The following is a 21,462-nucleotide window of genomic DNA, read 5'->3' on the forward strand; positions in this document are numbered from 1 at the left end:
TGAAGAACACTGGCAGCGAGATAGACTGATTAACATGATGACACACTCCTCCCAACACGAAAGTGCCTGAAGCTCCGAAACACACCATGCCAACATAATGGCAACAAAAAACTCCACCTTGAGCGAAAGGTCTTTCAAGGACGCCACCTGGAGTGGCTCAAAACACCAGGGTGAGGTCAGACAACACCAGGTTGAGGTCCAGGGAGGAATGGTCTAAGTGACAGCTTGCAAACAACCAACACCCTGCAGAAAATGGGTGACACCTGGATGGCGCTGCCCTGGTCTGGCCCTCAGAAGACCACCAGAGCCTCAAAATGATCTTCAGCAAAGAGAGGGCCAACTCCTTCTGCAACCCATCCTGAAGGAACTGCAGGACCTCTGCGACCATTAAGGCACCACTCAGTGTCTGCACACCAGGCCTCAAAAATGTGCCAAACATGGACAGTATACTGGACCGTTTCCACACACTCAATGTCGAAACGACCATTGCCAAATAACCACACCTGCTCAAGAGCCACGCCGTAAGCGAGAATTGAGCCAGGTCTGGTATGGCCAAGGGGCTCTGCTCTGAAACAGCAGCGGCGTTGAGAGAGGGAACCACAGGGGCTGGTCTACCAGCAGCTGCACCAGATCCCCTTACCATGGATGACGAGGCTAATCCAGAACAACAAGGACCACCTGGCCCCTGTGAGCCTCTATCCACTGTAGGACTCGGCCTACCGGGGGCCACAGGGGAAACACATGATGCGGCCAGGGCTGGACAAGGGCATTGGGTTCCTCTGACACTGGCTCCTTCTTGTGACTGAGGAGCTGAGCCACCTTGGTGTTCTTGGCAGTGGCCATGATCAGAACCCCAATGGGCGGAGAGAGTGGAACACCGCCTCGGAGTTCCCCCGAGATCCAGAAGGGGCCAACTGAGGTAATCAGCTTGCACATTCGAAACGCCAGCCATGTGTTGTGGCAAGATCGCCTCAAGTACCTGGTGTCCCCCTGATGGTTCACATATGCCACCGTCGTGCCATTGTCCAACAGAATCCAGGCTGCACTGCTCTCCAGAATGGCCTGAAAGGACTCCACAGCGAGCTGAATGGCCCTGGCCTCCAGATGGTTGATGGACCACTCAGTCATCTCTTACGACCAAAGGCCCTGGGGTAGCTGACTCAAACAATTAACCCCCAACCGAGCAGGCTGGCATCCGTTGTCAGCAGGACCCAGCTCGGCGTCTCCAGCAGCATACCGGTCAACAGCCGAGCTGGGTCCTGCCACCAAAGTACACTGTCCCATACCACCCGGGGTAGGAGGAGCAGAGTCTGAAGGTCACTCGATATCAGTGACCAGCGGGACAGCAAGGACCAAGGGATTGGGCACATATGGGCCCTCACCCACAGCAACACTTGGATCGTTGCTGCTGCCATGCAGCAAAGCTACTGCAAAATGTCCCATGCAGAAAAGGGGGGAGGTGAACCATCAAACCCCTTACCTGCATTTGAATCTTCAGCATCTGCTCCTGGGGCAGAAAGAAATTCTCCACCACTGTGTCAAACCGCACACCCAGGTACTCCAGGGTTTGGGTTGCCTGGAGCAGACTCTTGGCCATGCTGACCACCCAGCCGAGGTGTTGCAACACAGACACCATGTGGGCCGTGTCCTGCAAGCTCTTCTCACAGGACTTGGCCTGAATCAACCAATTGTCCAGGTAGGGGTGGACCAGGACACCCTTCTTGTGGAGGTGGGCCGCTGTTGCCACCACCACCTTGGTAAACAATTGTGTGCGCCGTGGCTAGCCCGAAGGAAAGAGCCCAGAACTGATGACAACCACAAATTGCAAAGCGCAAGAACTTGCGATGGTCCGGATGATTGGGAATACATACATAGTATCATAGTAGATGATGGCAGAAAAAGACCTGCATGGTCCATCCAGTCTGCCCAACAAGATAAATTCATATGTGTATACCTTACCTTGATTTGTACCTGTCTTTTTCAGGGCATAGACCGTATAAGTCTGCCCAGCAGGATTCCCTGCCTCCCAACCACCAGTCTCGCCTCCCATCACCGGCTCTGGCACAGACCGTATAAGTCTGCCCTCCACTATCCTCACCTCCCAACCACCAACCCCTCTTCCCCCCACCTGCTCTGCCACCCAATTTTGGCTAAGCTTCTGAGGATCCATTCCTTCTGCACAGGATTCCTTTATGTATATCCCACGCATGTTTGAATTCCGTTACCGTTTTTATCTCCACCACCTCCTGCGGGAGGGCATTCCAAGCATCCACCACCCTCTCCGTGAAAAAATACTTCCTGACATCTTTCCTGAGTCTGCCCCCCTTCAATCTCATTTCATGTCCTCTCGTTCTACCGCCTACCCATCTCTAGAAAAGATTTGTTTGCGGATTAATACCTTTCAAATATTTGAACGTCTGTATCATATCACCCCTGTTCCTCCTTTCCTCCAGGGTATACATGTTCAGGTCAGCAAGTCTCTCTTCATACGTCTTGGAACGCAAATGCCATACCATTCTCGTAGCTTTTCTTTGCACCACTTCCATTTTTTTAACATCCTTCGCAAGGTACGGCTTCCAAAACTGAACACAATACTCCAGGTGGGGCCTCACCAACGACTTGTACAGGGGCATCAACACTTCCTTTCTTCTGCTGATCACACCTCTCTCTATACAGCCTAGCAACCTTCTCGCTACGGCCACCGCCTTATCACACTGTTTCAACGCCTTCAGATCCTCGGATACTATCACCCCAAGATCCCTCTCCCCCTCAGTACCTATCAGACTCTCACCGCCTAACACATAAGGCTCTCGTGGGTTTCTACTCCCTAAGTGCATCACTTTGCATTGAATTTTAATTGCCAAAACTTAGACCATTCTTCTAGCTTCCTCAGATCCTTTTTCATGCTTTCCACTCCCTCCAGGGTGTCCACTCTGTTGCAAATCTTAGTATCATCTGCAAATAGGCAAACTTTATCTTCTAACCCTTCGGCAATGTCACTCACAAATATATTGAACAGAATCGGCCCCAGCACCGATCCCTGAGGCACTCCACTACTCACCTTTCCCTCCTCCGAGCAAACTCCATTTACCAACACCCTCTGTCATCTGTCCATCAACCAGTTCCTAATTCAGTTCACCACTTCGGGACCTATCTTCAGCCCATCGAGTTTATTTAAGAGCCTCCTGTGGGGAACTGTGTCAAAAGCTTTGCTAAAATCTAAGTAGATTACGTCTATAGCATGCCGATGATTCAATTCTCCAGTTACCCAATCAAAGAATTCAATGAGATTCGTTTGGCACGATTTCCCTCTGGTAAAACCATGTTGTCTCGGATCTTGCAACTTATTGGCTTCCAGGAAATTCACTATCCTTTCCTTCAGCATCGCTTCCATTACTTTTCCAATAACCGAAGTGAGGCTTACCGGCCTGTAGTTTCCAGCTTCTTCCCCATCACCACTTTTGTGAAGAGGGACCACATCCGCCGTTCTCCAATCCCTTGGAACCTCTCCCGTCCACAAGGACTTATTAAACAAATCTTTAAGAGGACCCGCCAGAACCTCTCTGAGCTCCCTCAATATTCTGGGGTGGATCCCGTCCGGTCCCATGGCTTAGTCCACCTTTAGCTTTCCAAGTTGTTGATACACACTCTCTTCCGTGAATGGTGCTCTATCCACTCCATTCTCAGGTGTACTTTTGCCAGTCCCTTGTGGTCCTTCTCCAGGATTTTCTTCAGTGAAAACAGAACAAAAGTATCTATTTAGCACATTGGCTTTTTCTTCATCATTATCTACATAGCGTTTCGCTGTATCTTTTAGTCTCACAATTCCCTTTTTAGTCATTCTCCTTTCACTAATATACCTGAAGAAATTTTTGTCGCCCCTCCTTACCTTTCTAGCCATTTGTTCTTCCACTTGCGCCTTCGTGAGACATACCTCTCTCTTGGCTTCTTTCAGTTTCATCCGGTATTCCTCCCCGTGTTCCTCTTCTTGAGATTTTCTATATTTTTGGAACGCCAACTCTTTAGCCTTTATTTTCTCAGCCACTTGCTTGGAGAACCATATCAGTTCCTTTTTCTCTTGCTTTTATTTACTCTCCTTACATAAAGGTCTGTGGCCCTATTTATTACTTCTTTCAGCCTGGACCACTGTCCTTCCACTTCTTGTACGTCCTCCCAGCCCATCAGCTCCTTCCTCAGGTATTCCCCCATTTTACTAAAGTCAGCAAGCTTGAAATCCAGGACTTTGAGTTAGAGTGGCTGCCCTCCACTTCAGCTGTCATATCAAACCAAACCGTTTGATGGTCGCTGCTTCCCAACTGTGCACCCACTCGGACATTTGACACACTATCCCCATTTGTGAGCACCATATCCAGTGTCGTTCCCTCCCTCGTGGGTTCCGTTACAATTTGTCTGAGCAGAGCACTTTGGAAAGCATCCACGATCTCTCTACTTCTTTCCAATTTCTCAGAAGGATCCTTCCAATCTACATCCGGCAGATTGAAATCTCCCATTAACAGAACCTCTTTTTTCTTTCCTAATTTTTTAATATCTGTGATCAGGTCTTTATCTAGTTCCTCTAATTGTGTCGGGGGTCTGTAGACAACACCCAAGTGGACAGAGGTTCTATCATCTCTTTTTAAGGTGATCCATATCGCTTCTTCCTTTCCCCAGGTCCCTGTCATTTCAGTCGCCATGATATCATTCCTCACATACAACGCTACTCCTCCACCTTTATGACCCTCTCTATCCTTCCTAAACAGATTATAGCCTGGTATGTTTGCCTTGGAAAGGTTCAACACAGTGAGAAATTTGCCCTTGCACACCACCTCAATAAAACCTCAGGGTCTCCATGTGGAACGATAAGACCTGGAGGCCCCTGTTGACACTCTTAAGGTCTACCTCACAAACAGGGAACATAGGGTTTCTGGATAGTGAGGTTGCACAACAGACCGTGGTAGACCAGGTGCCCTTAAATACAACTAAAGATCAGACAAAAGATGTCAAATCAATAGTGTCTAGTACTAAGCATCATGCAAATAAGAACAACAGACATACTCTGAAATGTCTATATGCAAATGCTAGGAGTCTAAGAAATAAGATGGGAGAGTTGGAATATATTGCACTAAACGAAAAATTGGATATAATAGGCATTACTGAGACCTGGTGGAAGGAGGATAACCAGTGGGACACTGTCATACCGGGGTACAAAGTATATCGTAGTGATAGGGTGGACCGGACTGGTGGAGGGGTAGCATTGTATATTAACGAGAGCCTTGACTCAGATAGATTACAAATTCAGCAGGACACAAATCACACCTTTGAATCATTGTGGGTTGAAATTCCATGTATAAAAGGGAAAAAAACGGTGATAGGAGTGTACTACCGTCCGCCTCGCCAGGATGAACAGGTAGACACAGAAATGATAAAAGAAATCAGAGATGCGAACAAAATGGGCAATGTGATAATAATGGGTGACTTCAATTATCAAAAATATAGATTGGGTAAATGTAACATCGGGACACGCTACAGAGATACAATTCCTTGATGAAATCAAGGACAGCTTTATGGAGCAACTGGTGCAGGAGCCGACGAGAGAAGGAAAAATTTTAGACTTGCTCCTTAGTGGAGTGCATGATCTGGTGAGGGACGTTATGGTACTGGGGCCGCTTGATAACAGTGACCATAATATGATCAGTTTTGATATCGACCTTGAAGTAACTGTACACAGAAAGTCAAATACGTTAGCGTTTAACTTTAAAAAAGGAGACTATGATAAAATGAGAAGAACGGTAAAAAAAAAACTTAGGGAGGCAACTAAGAGAGTAAAAACTGTACAACAGGCGTGGACGCTGTTCAAAAATACCATCCTGGAGGCCCAGGCCATACATATTCCGCGAATTAGAAAAGAAAGACGGAACTCCAAAAGACAGCCGGCCTGGTTGAAAAGTGAGGTGAAGGAAGCTATTAGGGCTAAAAGAAATGCCTTCAGAAAATGGAAGAAGGAACCGTCTGAAAATAACAAGAAGTAGCATAAGGAGTGTCAAAGCAAATGCAAGGCACAGATAAAGAAGGCCAAGAGGGATTATGAAAAAAAGATAGCATTAGAGGCAAAAAAACATAGTAAAATTTTTTTTCGGTATATTAAAAGCAGGAAGCCGGCAAAAGAATCGGTTGGGCCGCTGGATGACCGAGGGGTAAAAGGGGCGATCAAGGAAGACAAAGATGTAGCGGAGAGACTGAATGAATTCTTTGCTTCGGTCTTCACCGAGGAAGATTTGGGTGGGATACCGGTGTCGGAAATGGTATTTCAATCGGACGAGTCGGAGAAACTTACTGACTTCACGGTAAACCTGGAGGACGTAATGGGGCAGTTCGGCAAACTGAAGAGTAGCAAATCTCCTGGACCGGATGGTATTCATCCTAGAGTACTGATAGAACTGAAAAATGAGCTTGCGGAGCTACTGCTAGTGATATGCAACTTATCCTTAAAATCGAGCGTGGCACCGAAAGATTGGAGGGTGGCCAATGTAACGCCCATTTTTAAAAAAGGCTTCAGGGGAGATCCGGGAAATTATAGACCGGTGAATCTGACGTCGGTGCCGGGGAAAATGGTAGAGGCTATTATTAAAAACAAAATTATAGAGCACATCCGAAGACATGGATTACTGAGACCGAGTCAGCACGGCTTTTGTGTGGGGAAATCTTGCCTGACCAATTTACTTCAATTCTTTGAAGGAGTAAACAAACATGTGGACAAAGGGGAGCCGGTTGATATTGTGTATCTGGATTTTCAAAACGCGTTTGACAAGGTACCTCATGAAAGGCTACAGAGGAAATTGGAGGGTCATGGGATAGGAGGAAATGTCCTATTGTGGATTAAAAACTGGTTGAAGGATAGGAAACAGAGAGTGGGGTTAAATGGGCAGTGGGTAGTTAGTGGGGTTCCTCAGGGGTCTGTGCTAGGACCGCTGCTTTTTAATATATTTATAAATGATTTAGAGATGGGAGTAACTAGCGAGGTAATTAAATTTGCTGATGACACAAAGTTATTCAAAGTCGTTAACTCGCGACAGGATTGTGAAAAATTACAAGAGGACCTTATGAGACTGGGAGGCTAAATGGCAGATGACGTTTAATGTGAGCAAGTGCAAGGTGATGCATGTGGGAAAAAAGAACCCGAATTATAGCTATGTCATGCAAGGTTCCACGTTAGGAGTTACAGACCAAGAAAGGGATCTGGGTGTCGTTGTCGATAACACGCTGAAACCTTCTGCTCAGTGTGCTGCTGCGGCTAGGAAAGCGAATAGAATGTTGGGTATTATTAGGAAAGGTATGGAAAACAGGTGTGAGGATGTTATGGTAAAATTATGTATCATACCTGATAATTTTCTTTCCATTAATCATAGCTGATCAATCCATAGACTGGTGGGTTGTGTCCATCTACCAGCAGGTGGAGATAGAGAGCAAACTTTTGCCTCCCTATATGTGGTCATGTGCTGCCGGAAACTCCTCAGTATGTCGATATCAAAGCTCCATCCGCAGGACTCAGCACTTAGAGAATTACACCCACAAAGGGACACTCTGCCCAGCTCACCACCGCCGAAACGGGGGAGGGGAATTAACCCAGCTCATCCCCACACAAGTGGGGGAGGGGAATCCGTCCAGCTCATCCCCGCGGAGCGGGGGAGGGACACCACACCCGCCGATGTGGGGGGATCTGGCTTATCCTGCAACCGCAACCGCGGGAGGAGCTGACTGACCCTAACACCGCCGAAGCGGGAGGGGTACAAAGCTGCCCTACAGCCGCACGAAGCGGGAGGGAGTGCCGGCAGAATTTAAGTCTCAATCCAGCCCCGTAAAATGGAGGGGAGAGGAATGTAGCAGCTCACTGTAACACAAACTCGTCTCAACTCTTGAAGAATCCAAGTGAAAAAACTTGAACACGAAGTCCTCCTGAAGGAACTGAAGACTAAACTTGAACCTAAAATTCAACGAGAATATAAACAGTAAAGATATCTGGGAGGGGCTATGGATTGATCAGCTATGATTAATGGAAAGAAAATTATCAGGTATGATACATAATTTTACCTTCCATATCATCATGCTGATCAATCCATAGACTGGTGGGATGTACCGAAGCAGTACTCACCCAGGGCGGGACATTGAAATCCCTGACCTCAACACTGAAGCTCCAAACCGAGCCTCCGCCCGAGCAGCCACAGTCAAGCGGTAATGCTTGGAGAATGTATGGGCCGATGCCCAAGTTGCCGCCTTGCATATCTCTGCCAAGGAGACGGACCCGGCCTCTGCCATCGAGGCCGCCTGAGTTCTAGTGGAGTGAGCCTTCAGCTGGATAGGCGACACCTTCCCCGCGGCCACATAAGCCGCTGCCATGGCTTCCTTGACCCATCTTGCCACTGTAGGCTTAGCAGCCTGCAGACCCTTACGAGGACCTGCAAACAGGACAAACAGATGATCCGATTTCCGGACACCATTAGTCACTTCCAAGTATCTGATGATGACCCGTCTCACATCCAGATATTCGAGAGCAGAATACTCTTCTGGGTAGTCCTCCCTACGAAAGGAAGGGAGACAGAGCTGCTGACTCACATGGAAGCGAGAAACAATCTTGGGTAGGACGGAAGAGTGCCTGGAGCTCGGAAACTCTTCTGGCTGAAGTGATAGCCACCAAAAAGACTGCTTTCAACGTCAGGTCTTTCAGAGATGCCCTCGACAAGGGTTCAAAAGGCGGCTTTTGCAAGGCTCTTTGCATCACGCAGGCACCACTGAGTGCAGAGGAGGGCGCAGGTGATTAACTTCCTTGAGGAAACGCACCACATCTGGCTGCGAAACCAGGGAAGCACCCTTCAGGCGGCCCCTGAAGCAAGCCAGGGCCGCTACCTGGACTTTCAGGGAACTGAGCGACAGGCCTTTCTCCAGACCTTCTTGCAGGAACGCCAGCACTGAAGAAATTGGAGCAGTAAATGGAGAAAGTGAACCTGCTTCACACCACGCTGCAAAGGTACGCCAAACCCTGGCGTAAGCAGTAGAAGTAGAGCGCTACCTCGCTCTCAGCAGAGTGGCGATGACCTTGTCTGAGAAGCCCTTCTTCCTCAGACTCTGCCGCTCAATAGCCAGGCCGTAAGACCAAAGGGGGAGGAATCCTCCATCACCACGGGACCCTGATGTAACAGGCCCTGCTCCACTGGCAGTCGCAGAGGTTCGTCCACTGAGAGCCTGATCAAGTCCGCACACCAGGGACGTCTGGGCCAATCCGGACCGACCAGGATTATCCGGCCCGGATGCTTTGCCACCCGGTCTAGCACCCTGCCCAACATGGGCCAGGGCGGGAACACATAGAGAATCTCTTGTGTCGGCCACTGTTGGAGAAGAGCATCTCTCCCAGGGATCGAGGGTCCCGTCCTCTGCTGAAAAAGCACGGCAGTTGGCAATTGGCCGATGACGCCATCAGATCTAGGCTCGGCTGGCCCCAGCGCTTCGTGATGTCCAAGAACGCCTGAGCAGCTAGCTGCCACTCTCCGGGCTCCAAGGTATGGCGACTGAGGAAGTCCACCTTGACATTCATGACCCCGGCAATGTGGGCCGCTGACAGCTGTTCCAGGTTCGCTTCCACCCACTGGCATAGATTCATGGCCTCCTTGGCTAGAGGAGCGCTCTTGGTACCTCCCTGGCGGTTGACATAGGCCACAGCCGTGGCATTGTCCGACAGGACCCGTACAGGCTTCAACGCCAGTACCGGGATGAACTCCAAAAGCGCCAACCGAATGGCTCTGAGTTCCAGGAGGTTGATAGACCACTTTGCCTCTGTAGGAGATCAAAGCCCCTGCGCTGTCCTTCCCAAACAGTGGGCTCCCCAGCCCGACAAAGAGGCGTCCGTCGTGACGACAATCCACTCCGGGGTCACAAGAGGCATTCCTGCAGACAACTTGTCTGTCTGCGTCCACCAGCTCAGCGTCTTGCGCACTGCTGGGTCCAAGGGAAGGCGCACAGCATAATCCTCCGACATCGGAGTCCAGCGCTGCAGCAGAGTGTGTTGTACTGGTCTCATATGAGCCCTGGCCCAGGGCACTACTTCCATCGTGGCCGTCACAGCCCAACAGCTGCACATAGTCCCAAGCCCGAAGAGGAGAGGCTACTAGGAACTGGTCCATCTGAGCCTGAAGCTTGACAATCCGATTGTCTGGCAGGAACACTCTGCCCACTTGGGTGTCGAATCGAACTCCCAGATACTCCAGGGACTGAGTTGGGCGCAGCTGGCTTTTCTCCCAGTTGATGATCCACCCCAGGGAGCTCAAAAGAGCAACCACCCGGTCCACAGCTTTGCCGCACTCTGCATAAGAGGGGGCTCGGATCAACCAGTTGTCCAGATAAGGATGGACTTGTACTCCTTCCTTCCTCAGGAAGGCCGCGATGACCACCATTACTTTGGAGAAGGTCCGCGGAGCAGTAGCCAACCCGAACGGGAGGGCTCTGAACTGGAAGTGTCGGCCCAGGACTGCAAAACGCAGAAAGCGTTGATGAGGAGGCCAGATGGGAATATGCAAGTACGCTTCCTTGATGTCCAAGGATGCCAGGAACTCTCCTGCCTTCACTGCCGCTATAACAGAGCGGAGGGTCTCCATGCGAAAGTGCCTGATTGACCCCTTTGAGGTCGAGGATAGGCCGTACAGAACCTCCTTTCTTTGGTACCACAAAGTACATGGAGTAACGTCCCTTGCCAAGCTGATTTTCTGGCACCGGAACGACCGCACCCAGGCGGATCAGATTGTCCAAGGTCTGCTGCACTGCCACAGCTTTGACCGGAGACTTGCAGGGAGAGAGTACAAACCCGTCTCTTAAGGGTCGGCAGAACTCTAGCTTGTAGCCGTCTCTGATGACTTCCAGCACCCAAGCGTCTGAAGTTATTGTGGTCCACTCGTCCAGAACCGAGGACAGCCGTCCTCCAATCTGCACTGGAGCGTGGACCAAGGCCCCGTCATTGGGTACAAGACCCTAGGGGAGGACCGGAGGGAGCACCTCCGGGACGGCGGTCTCTGCGAAAGGAATGCTGCTTGGGGGAAAAGGTCCTCTTGAAGGAAGAGGGGGCAGAGGAGCCCGACCTGCCCGGGCGGTACCAACGGGCTTCCTGAAACCGTCCTCTGGAGGTACCGGGGCGAGCACTAGCCCGAGCCCTGACCTCTGGTAACTTCTTGCCCTTAGACGTGCCGAAATTGGCATTGATTTTGTCCAGCTCGACCCCAAAGAGCAGCTTGCCTTTAAAAGGCAATCTAGCCAGGCGGGATTTAGAGGCGTGGTCAGCAGACCTATGCTTCAGCCAAAGCCACCGCCGCGCAGAGATTGTCTGAGCCATGCCGTTAGCTGAGGCCCTCAAGACATCATACAGCAAGTCTGCCAAATAGGCTAAGCCCGATTCCAGGGCCAGCCAATCAGCCCTCAAGGAATGATCCGAGGGGGAAGCCCGCTGCACCATAGACAGGCACGCCCTGGCCACATAGGAGCCGCAAACTGAGGCCTGCAAACTTAAAGCAGCCGCCTCAAAGGACGACCTTAAGGCCGCCTCCAATCTTCTGTCTTGGGCGTCCTTTAGGGCCGTGCTACCTTCCACCGGCAACGCCGTTTTCTTAGTCACCGCAGTGATTAAAGAATCCACGGTAGGCCACAGATAGGCCTCACATTCACTTTCAGGCAAAGGATAGAGGCGGGACATAGCCCTAGCCACTTTAAGGCTCGCTTCCGGGACATCCCATTGAGCCAAAATTAAGGTGTGCATGGCATCATGCACATGGAAGGTTCTATGCGGGCGCTTCGTCCCCAGCATAATGGCAGAGCCAACAGGGGCTGAGGAAGAGATGTCCTCCGGAGAGGAAATCTTCAAAATGCCCATGGCCTGCATTAACAGGTTGGGCAAATCCTCTGAGCTAAAGAGCCGCGCTGCAGAGGGGTCATCCGCTCCATCCGAGCGGGGATCCGTCTCCTCCAAGGAATCCGCAAAGGACCGTTGGGAGAACTCAGATACGCTGCCCTCATCTACATCGGAGGAGACAAAGTCCTCCAAGGCCTGGGAATCAACCCGAGGGCGTTTACCTCCGGGGCCTCACCTCTTTACCAGACGAGTGAGCAGGGGCAGCGTTTGCATAAGGGAGCCTGATGCAGCAGCAAAACAAACTCGGGGGAGAAACCCCCCAGACTGTGCACTTCTGCAGCCTGGGCTACAGCCCTAGACGCACCCTCAACCGGCGCTCGCAAGAGCGGGGGAGAGACATGCTGCACATCCAAGATGGCGTCCGGCGCGACACTCCGTGAAGGAGCCGCGCGGGAAAAACGGCGCTTAACTTTAGCCGCTTTTGTGCCGTCGCCCAAATTAAGGGCGTTCATGGCATCAATGTCTCCCACCTCAAGGGCGGCCCAAGAAGAAGCCGTCCGAGCCGCGTGGCCGGCCAATATGGCGGAGGCGAGCCGCGGGGGATGGGCGTTTATGGCGTGAAAAACCGCCACACCGAAGGAAGGACCGGGACACTCATCGGTCACGAAACTGTCACCCAACAAGGGCGATCAGACTTTAAGACCCCCGCATCCCCTCTAGAAGCGCACACGCGATCTGGGGAGCGACTCTTTGCGCCCTCGCCCTCCGACGCCATAGGCCACGTGGATACCAATCGGGGAACCCCCTGCCCGCTATAAAAGGTAAAAATTACCTGCTTTCCGCTCCGAGCTGTAACGACCTGGTGTCCCAGTGAGTAGCTGCAATAAACGTTTAAATAAACGTCGAAATAAACGCCTTTAAGGACGTTCAAATTTTTTTTTTTCCAACGGAGCCAGCGGGAGGGGGGAGAAAAGGAGGGACCTGGCGCCACCAGGTTTGCACTTGCTCAAGAAGAGCCCTCAACCCCAGGCACTCAACAAAACCTAAAAATTAGGCTTGGAGGCCTAGCCAGAGCTGCTGCTGTGTGTGACCACCACCTGCTGAGATAGAGAACATACTGAGGAGTTTCCGGCAGCACATGACCACATATAGGGAGGCAAAAGTTTGCTCTCTATCTCCACCTGCTGGTAGATGGACACAACCCACCAGTCTATGGATTGATCAGCATGATGATATGGAAAATGCCGTTGTATTGCTCCATGGTGCGACCGCACCTTGAGTATTGTGTTCAATTCTGGTCGCCGCATCTCAAAGAAAGATATATTAGAATTGGAAAAGGTGCAGCGAAGGGCGACTAAAATGATAGCGAGGATGGGACGACTTCCCTATGAAGAAAGACTAAGGAGGCTAGGGCTATTCAGCTTGGAGAAGAGACGGTTGAGGGGAGACATGATAGAGGTATATAAAATAATGAGTGGAGTGGAACAGGTGGATGTGAAGCGTCTGTTCACGCTTTCCAAAAATACTAGGGGGCATTCGAGTAAACTACAGTGTAGTAAATTTAAAACAAATCGGAGAAAAGTTTTCTTCGCCCAACGTGTAATTAAACTCTGGAATTCATTGCCGGAAAATGTGGTGAAGGCGGTTAGCTTAGCAGAGTTTAAAAAGGGGTTCGACGGTTTCCTAAAGGACAAGTCCATAAACCACTACTAAACGGACTTGGAAAAATCCAAAATCCCAGGAATAACATGTATAGAATGTTTGTACGTTTGGGAAGCTTGCCAGGTGCCCTTGGCCTGGATTGGCCGCTGTCGTGGACAAGATGCTGGGCTCGATGGACCCTTGGTCTTTTCCCAGTATGGCATTACTTATGTACTTATGTCCTTATGTAAAGGAGCCTTCTTTCTTGGACACCACAAAATAGATGGAATACCTACCAAAACCTCATTTGTGAGGTGGCACTGGAATAATCGCCTGCAACACCTACAACGTCTCCCAGATGATCGCCGGCTTCAGTGGCGACCCACATGGGGAGAGAAGAAACTGGCCCCGAAGAGGATGACAGAACTCCAGAAGGTAACTGACTCACAACAGGTCTAAGACGCACCAGTCGGACGTGATGTGGAGCCACCTCTTGTATATGTACTGCGTGCCCCCCTGATTGGAAAAACCAGAGGCTGGATGGGAAGACCCTGAACTCCGAGTGCTCCGTCGTGACCTTCACCCGAAAGGCCTGAATAGGTTGAGCATGAACTCAACCCTGATCCCAGGAGGCACCTGAGAAGCGAGAAAAACGAGAGCGCTGAACATCCCAGGACCTACCAAAGGACGTGCTCTGAGCAGCAGAGCATGTGCGAACCTCCGGCAAGTGCGGCATCTTAGATTCACCCAAGTCCTTCACCAGCTTCTTTAGGTCCATCCTCAAAGAGGTCAAACCTCGAGAAAGCAACTCGCTGAGGCAGACCTGATACAGGAGGATGAACTTGGGGGAGAACATCAGGGAGACAACCCCCACAGCGAAGACAGCCAGGTGAGAAGGTGCCAATGAATGGCTCAATCCCGACACAGGAAGAGTCTAGTGCCAAATTGCCTTTCTGTTTGCTGTGCCACAAGGATCGCTATGGTCTGTCAAATTTGGGGCTTTTTTTGTTGGGTTTTTTTTTACAGCCAGAGAACTCTGGGAGCTCCACTTCTCCATAGGGCTGCCTGAAGGAACCCCTCTCTAGGTCAAGGAGAGGGGGCTGAGGTAAACCACAAAACCTCATTTGGGTAAGTAGGGGATACCAAAGGGGGAAGGGACCCGCACTGCGGCATGTACCTTTATCTGACTCAAAAACTACATAAATAACAAAAATGATTAGAATCTTTAATGCTAGCATAAGCGATATATGTGCTGCTGAGGTGTTATGGGGGCCCTTTTACTAAGCCACAGCAAAGGTGTTCGGGGGGTGGGGGTACTTAGAAATACTGATCATAATGCAATCAAATTTGACTTAATACCTGGAGGGATGACATTAAGAACAACTGATATGCTAGAGTTTAAATCAGGTTATAGACTGTTGAAAATACCATCTTGAAAGCCCAGATCAGATTTATGCCACATATTTAAAAAGGCATAAGGCAGGACAATTACTGCCAGCATGATTAAAAAGAGAGATGAAAGAGACAATTATAGCCAGAAGAATATATTTTTAAAAATGTAAAGTGAATCCAAATTAAGAAAACAATTAGCTCTCTAGCCCATGGATTGCACTGTAATGATGCAGAGACTTTTGGTCTCAGTAAAACATGGAGAACACAGAACATTCATAATTCCATCCTACACTCATTTGTGAATGGTTGCATGAAGCATATCTATACCTCCTGCACTGTGTCCTGGACAAATTCAGAGAACGGTACTAATGGCAGGTAGAATTTTTCATCCTCTTCATTCTCTTCCTTTTCCTTTTTAATGATCATTTTCAATGGCTCTGTAGCATTCAATATATCCACTTCTTCACATTTCTCTGATTCCCTTTTTATAAGTTGCTGCATCTCCTCTAGTGTTCGACAGAGCTCTTCAGCATAAGAATAAGAGGATGAGTACTCTAAATAAATAAAATGCAGTATTTTTGATTAATGCAGATAAAGTTATACTGAAAAAAAGTCACAAAAAAAAAAACAAAAAACGTATTGCGTTGACGGACACAATGATTTATTGCTTGTCTGACAAATTACTTTTGAGACCTCAAACTATTATAAGGGCCAAGAGAATATAAAATCTTGAAAAATTCACAACAGATATATCTTAACCTTAACACTAGATAAAAAAAAATGTCATGCTAACAGTGCTACAGAATGTGCTCCTCCCTATCTGTATCATCCTCTTACACAATACCAGTCAGCACATTGTCTACCTATTAAACATATATTTTCATAGAACTTGCAGCTTCCCTGTCTGTATCATTCACACAAACTGCCACATGCACACACTATCACTGTGCATGTTGCCTCCATACCATTAACACATATTGTGGTGCTAGGAGGAATACTCACAGGGCACCCATTCCACTTCTCACACTGGGGTTGTATAAAGAAGCCTTAGGAGGGATTTAGAGCTCAAGAGGGAAAGAAAACCTAGTAACCCAAGAACTGAAAGCGGTTTTAGTGTTCTATAAGAAACAGGGAAGCTACTGAAAGGGAGAAGCTTCTAGTTTCCCTATACCCCTAGCTGCCAATCAAGGGAAGGAAGGGTTCCAAAGGGAGGAGACTAAGAATTTCCAGAGCTGCCAAGGGGTCCCAATTTTTGAGAGGGAGATTTTAGTCCACACCCCTTGCCCCACCCTACCCTGCCTTGGCTCCACCCTCTCTACATGGCTCTGCCCCCCCCCTTGCACACCTCAAACCCACGGCCATTTCAGAAAATATTTTACTTAATAGCCTAATACCCTTTTCAATTAGCTTTCACAGGCCAAAACCTCCTGCCTCAGGTCAGGTCAGTATAATGCTGTTATGGTATCCTCTCCTGACCTGAGGAAGGAAGTGCTAGTCTCTGAAAGCTAACTAAAAATGTTTTAAAATCAGTGAAGGTATCATCTTAATTTCTATTTTGTGTTTTATTTGCATTTATTAACCATTATTAACACAGATACCACATTACTTTATCCTAAATTAAAAATAAAATTATTTTCTGTACCTTTGTTGTCTGCCCATTTACTTTTTCTAATTGTGTTGCTCTCAGTCTCTTGATTCCGCTTTCCTTCATCTTCTCTTAACTCTCTTGCCAGGGTTTCCTGTTCTTTTTGTCATTTTTCTCTCCTTTTTCTTTGTTTTCTTCAGTATTATTCTGCTTCTCTCTCTATCCAGATTTAATTCAGTCTTACTATCCATTCTTTAATTTCCTTCTTTTAACTTCATCTACCTATGGCTTTTCATCTTTTCCTCACCCTTGTTCTCCCCATGCCCCTTTCCTCTTATTCTCCAGTCTTTCAGTACTCTGTTCTCTCCCCCTTTCCATCCAGAAACTCCCTCTTTCTCTCCCCATCCTTCCAGTGTCTCCCCTCTTTCTTTCTGCATCCTTCCATCCAGCGTCTCCTCTCTTTTTCTCCCTACCCTTCCATCCAGCGTCTTCCCTCTTTCTCTCCCCATCCTTCCACCCATCTACCCTCTCTCCTGATCCTTCCATCCAGTTCTCTCTCTCCCCCCTCCTTCTATCCAGTGTCTCTCTACCTCTCTACCCTTTTCTGTTCAGTGTCCCCCCTCCCTCTCCACATCCTTATAGCATCTCCCCTTTCTCACCCTATCCTTCTATCCAGCGTCTTCCCTTTCTCTCCCTATCCTTCCATCCAGTGTCTTTCTCTCCCCATCCTTCCATCCGTCTTCCCTCTTTCTCTCCTCATCCCTCCATCCAATGTCTACCCCTTCTTCCAATCCTTCCATCCAATGGCTACCCGCCTCCTGATCTTTCCATCCAGTGTCTCTCTCTCTATCTCCTTCTTTCCATCCAGTGTCTCTCTGTACCCTTTTCCATTCATCATGTCCCCTCTCTCTCTCCTCATCCTTCAGTTTCTCTCCTGTTTCTATCCCCACGCTTCCTTCCAGCATATACCCTTTTCTACTCTCATCCTTCCAGTGTCTTCCCCCTTTCTCTCCCTCCTTTCATCCAGCATTTCCCCTCTTTCTCTCACCATCTGTCCAGCCAGGATCCCCCCTTTCTCCCCATCCTTCTCTCCAGCAGCTTCTCTCTCTCTCCAGCCCTTTTCCATGTCCCGTCCTTCTCTCCCCATCTTTCCACTCATCTCTCTCTCTCTGTACCCCCTCTTCTATTCCACTCATCTCTCTCTCTATCACTCTTTTATCCAGTGTCTTCACATTATCATTTCCTCCCCACTCTCTCCATTCTACCTCCTGCCTCCCGTTCCCCCTTCCACCCGGTATCCATTTCCTGGCCACTGTTGCTTCTTCTGTTGGGCAGCAGTGGCCGTGACAACAACAAGGACTGGCAGAGCCGACAGCGCATGCCTGAAGGCTGCTGCAGCCCCACGCTTGCTTTTTTTTTTTGTGTGTGTGTGTGACCGCTGCTGCCCAACAGGAGAAGCAGCAGTGGCCAGGAAATGGATAGGCAGGAGTTGCTTTGCCGCTGCTGCTGCTCACTGGGAGAAGCAACAGCAGTGGGGGAAAACACAATCTGACCCGGGGTGTCTCAGCAGGAGACTTTCCCGCTTTGGTGGGAGTGCAGAGATAACCTGCCAAAGCGGGAGTCTCCCGCTGAATGCGGGAGACTTGACAGGTATAAATTTCTGCAGTAGAAAGGAGGGAGTTAAGGGATACATAAGGAACCAGAGGGAAGAGTTCCAACCTAGGAAGAGGAGCTCCCTCACAGATGACCAGCAGGAGTAAACGGGCAACCCAACCCGGGACAAAGAGGACCCCAAAGTAATGGCTGGACCAAGAAGGTGTGGAAACAGATAGCCAACAGAAGTGAGCAGGTTTCCTAACCCACGGCAAAGAGGATCCAAAGCGAATGCTAGACAAGGAAACTGAGGAAAGGCCTAACGCCCTGGAAGTGTGGCCTGGCTGCTCAGTCCGTATGGCTAAGGATTAAAAACCAGGGCTCTGTTTTCTTTGTGTTTGAACTGTGCTGACTAGAAGAACTGTGGACTAAGCAAAATGTTATATTTGCTGATTTTAGTTGACCTACTGCAGAGATAATATATCTGTTAAAGCTAAGGTTGTGTTTGAGGTTTGGAAAACTGCAGAGATAATAGATCTGCCAAAACTAACACTGTGGCTGACATTTTGGAAACTATAATAAAGCACCTTGTGATTTGGGAACAGAGGTGTACTCCTAAGAACTGCTCCTTTTTGCATGTGTCTGGGTGGAGAAAAACACAGGGAAGGAGAGCTAAGCCATGCCAGATTCACCCTGCCCATGACAATATAAAATGCTACAGAACGTCCTCCCTCCTTGATTTCATTATATACACACATCACGCTATAACAGGCTGCCTCCTTGTGTGTATTAATCACAAATACACACAAACAGTGTTGGTGCAACCTGCCTTCATCAGACACTACTACTACTACTATTATTATTATTAAACATTTCTATAGCGCTACTAGACTTACGCAGTGCTGTACAAATTGACATGAAAAGACAGTTCCTGCTCAACAGAGCTTACAATCTAAATTGGACAGACGAACAGACAGCTAGGGGTGGGGAAATTGCAGTGGTAGGGGTGATAAGTGAGGGTGTTGAGTAAGAGAGTCATGGTTAGGAGTCGAAAGCAGTAGCAAAGAGGTGGGCTTTAAGCCTAGACTTGAAGACAGCCAGAGACTGAGTCTGACGTACTGGCTCAGGGAGTCTATTCTAGGCATAGGGAGCAGCGAGATAGAAGGAACGGAGCCGGGAGTTAGCAGTGGGGGAGAAGGGGGACGACAGGAGATATTTACCCAGCGAACGGAGTTCACGGGGAGGAGTGTAGGGAGAGATGAGAGCGGAAAGCTACTGAGGAGCTGCGGAGCACCAAGCAGGAGCACACTAGAACCCTCTTTCCTAGGGAACACTAAAACTCCTGTCAATCCTTGGGATTCTGCAATGGGTTTTCTATCCCTCCTGAGCTCTAAATCCCTCCTAAGGTTCCTTTATACAACCCCAGTGAGAGAAGAAAAATGGGTGCCCTGTGAGTACTCCCCCTAGCACCACAATATGTGTTAATGGAGGCAGCACGCTTTGTGATAGTGTGCTCATGTGTATAATGAAGACGGGGAGGTCAGATGCTCTGCCAATGCCTGTAGATATCCTAGTATATATAAATACTGAGAGGATATCAATGTATGCTTGTGCCAGAGCATGCCACCTCCTCACTGCATCATTCACATATACAGAATCATACAGCATGCTGTTCCCCTTTCTTTATTATTTACATATCCTAAGGCACACAGCTCAGTGTGCTGCTTTCCTGTCTGTCTCATTAGGCCACTAGTACTTTACCTGTTGCATTATGACAAACAGTGTGCACAGGGATTTATGACTGTACAGCAGTCATAATATGAAAACCCACCTGGCTCACTATCTATTTGTGTCAGCACATCTTCTATAGAGTCCGTCTTGTTTCTCAGATATTCTGGATCTGGTGGTGTGTAACCATGGTTTCGACACCAATGCACTACTTGTTTTGTCTTCAGAAATGCTGTGCTGTGAAATCTGGGCTCTTTCTCGAAGATTTCTTGTAAGACTTTTCTTATGGTCAGTGCTCGCTGCCACTGAAAAGAACAATAGGTTAGATTTACTGACGTGCATTACCACATTAGTATGTGCTAATGCAGTAAGTACATTATTGGTAAGTAGGTCAATTTCATAAAATGGGCCCTGCAGTAAATAATGCACATTAATATGTGTTAGGGGGTAGTAACTTGGTAATAGCAGATAAGGAGTTTGAGAGATTTACTTTCAGAGGATAATTTCAGAACAGTGGTTTATGCACAGATAATGCTGCTGTTTGACTATTACAATGTTAGGACTGCTGTGATATATGATGAAATCACTACAAGTGGCCCAAAATGCTTTGGCTAGATTGCTAACAAAACCCTCCAGATTTGACCACATTATTCCAGTACTGATAAAATTACACTGGCTACCTGTAAAATGGTGTATAAAATTTAAGATTTTGACACGAATATACAAATGTGTAAACAATGAAATTCCTGCTGTATTGTTTACCTCTTTAAGGTTTCATAGTCCCCAACATATACTTAATTCGGGTACTAAGTTATATCTAGATGTACCATCTTTCAGCCATATTTGCCTTAATGAATACAGAACTAAAATATTTTATGCAGAAGGAGCCCAGTTATGGAACTTGCTTCCTGACAATACAGAGTATGGCACAATTTTGGAAACATTTAAATGCATTTTTATTTAGAGAAACTTTTAATTTAGAAACTTAGAAGTTTTTGTATTAGAAAGTCACATAGACTATGGCCTAGTTAAGCAATTGTTTGAGGAAGATATTTTGTCTTAATAATGTTGTATATTTTATGCAATTATGTGTGTTATTTACTTATGTCACTTGATATATATCACAAATTAGCCTTAGCATAAGGCAGTACAACAGTTTACAATAAAATAACTTAAATAAAAAAGTTCAAGGAAAAAGAAGACCTAGACAGAATGGGGGACAAGCAAAGTCCTAGGTAGCAGTGGAGGGGAAAGATTCTAGGAAGGGGTAGGTCTTTCTCAGTGCTTTTTTTGTGCCAGTACACGCCGGTACGGCATACTGGCACCTTTTTTGTCTGTCCAGTGGTGTGCTGGAGCCGGTGCGCACCGGTTCGCAAGAGCCGGTCGTTCTTCAGGGCGAGTCAGCTCTCCTCCCTCCCTCCCCTGAGCTAGAGGGTCCATACCTGAAGAAGGCAACGGATTCTTCGGGGCAGGCAGGAAAGATCCCCAGTCTTGCCTGCCTGCTGCCCCTCCCCTGCTGCTGGATCGCTCTTTAAAAATGGCCACCGAGACTTCCAGCGGCAGCCTCGCGAGACTTCTGCTGAAGTCTTGGAGGCCGCCCTGGTAAGTCCTGGCGGCCATTTTGTAGAGAGATGCAGTA

General features: G+C 48.4%; 1 protein-coding gene across 1 annotated transcript in view; it reads right to left on the minus strand.

Annotated features, from left to right (window-relative positions):
- The window catches only part of YEATS2 (YEATS domain containing 2), a 1,439,149-nt gene that overhangs the window by 87,500 nt on the left and 1,330,187 nt on the right, over positions 1-21,462 (minus strand). Inside the window, 2 exon segments of the mRNA XM_030217135.1 lie at positions 15,245-15,471; positions 19,927-20,128. Of these exon segments, the coding sequence (XP_030072995.1) occupies positions 15,245-15,471; positions 19,927-20,128 (429 nt within the window).

Source organism: Microcaecilia unicolor, chromosome 10 (genome assembly GCF_901765095.1).
Source record: "Microcaecilia unicolor chromosome 10, aMicUni1.1, whole genome shotgun sequence".
NCBI classification, from domain to species: domain Eukaryota; kingdom Metazoa; phylum Chordata; class Amphibia; order Gymnophiona; family Siphonopidae; genus Microcaecilia; species Microcaecilia unicolor.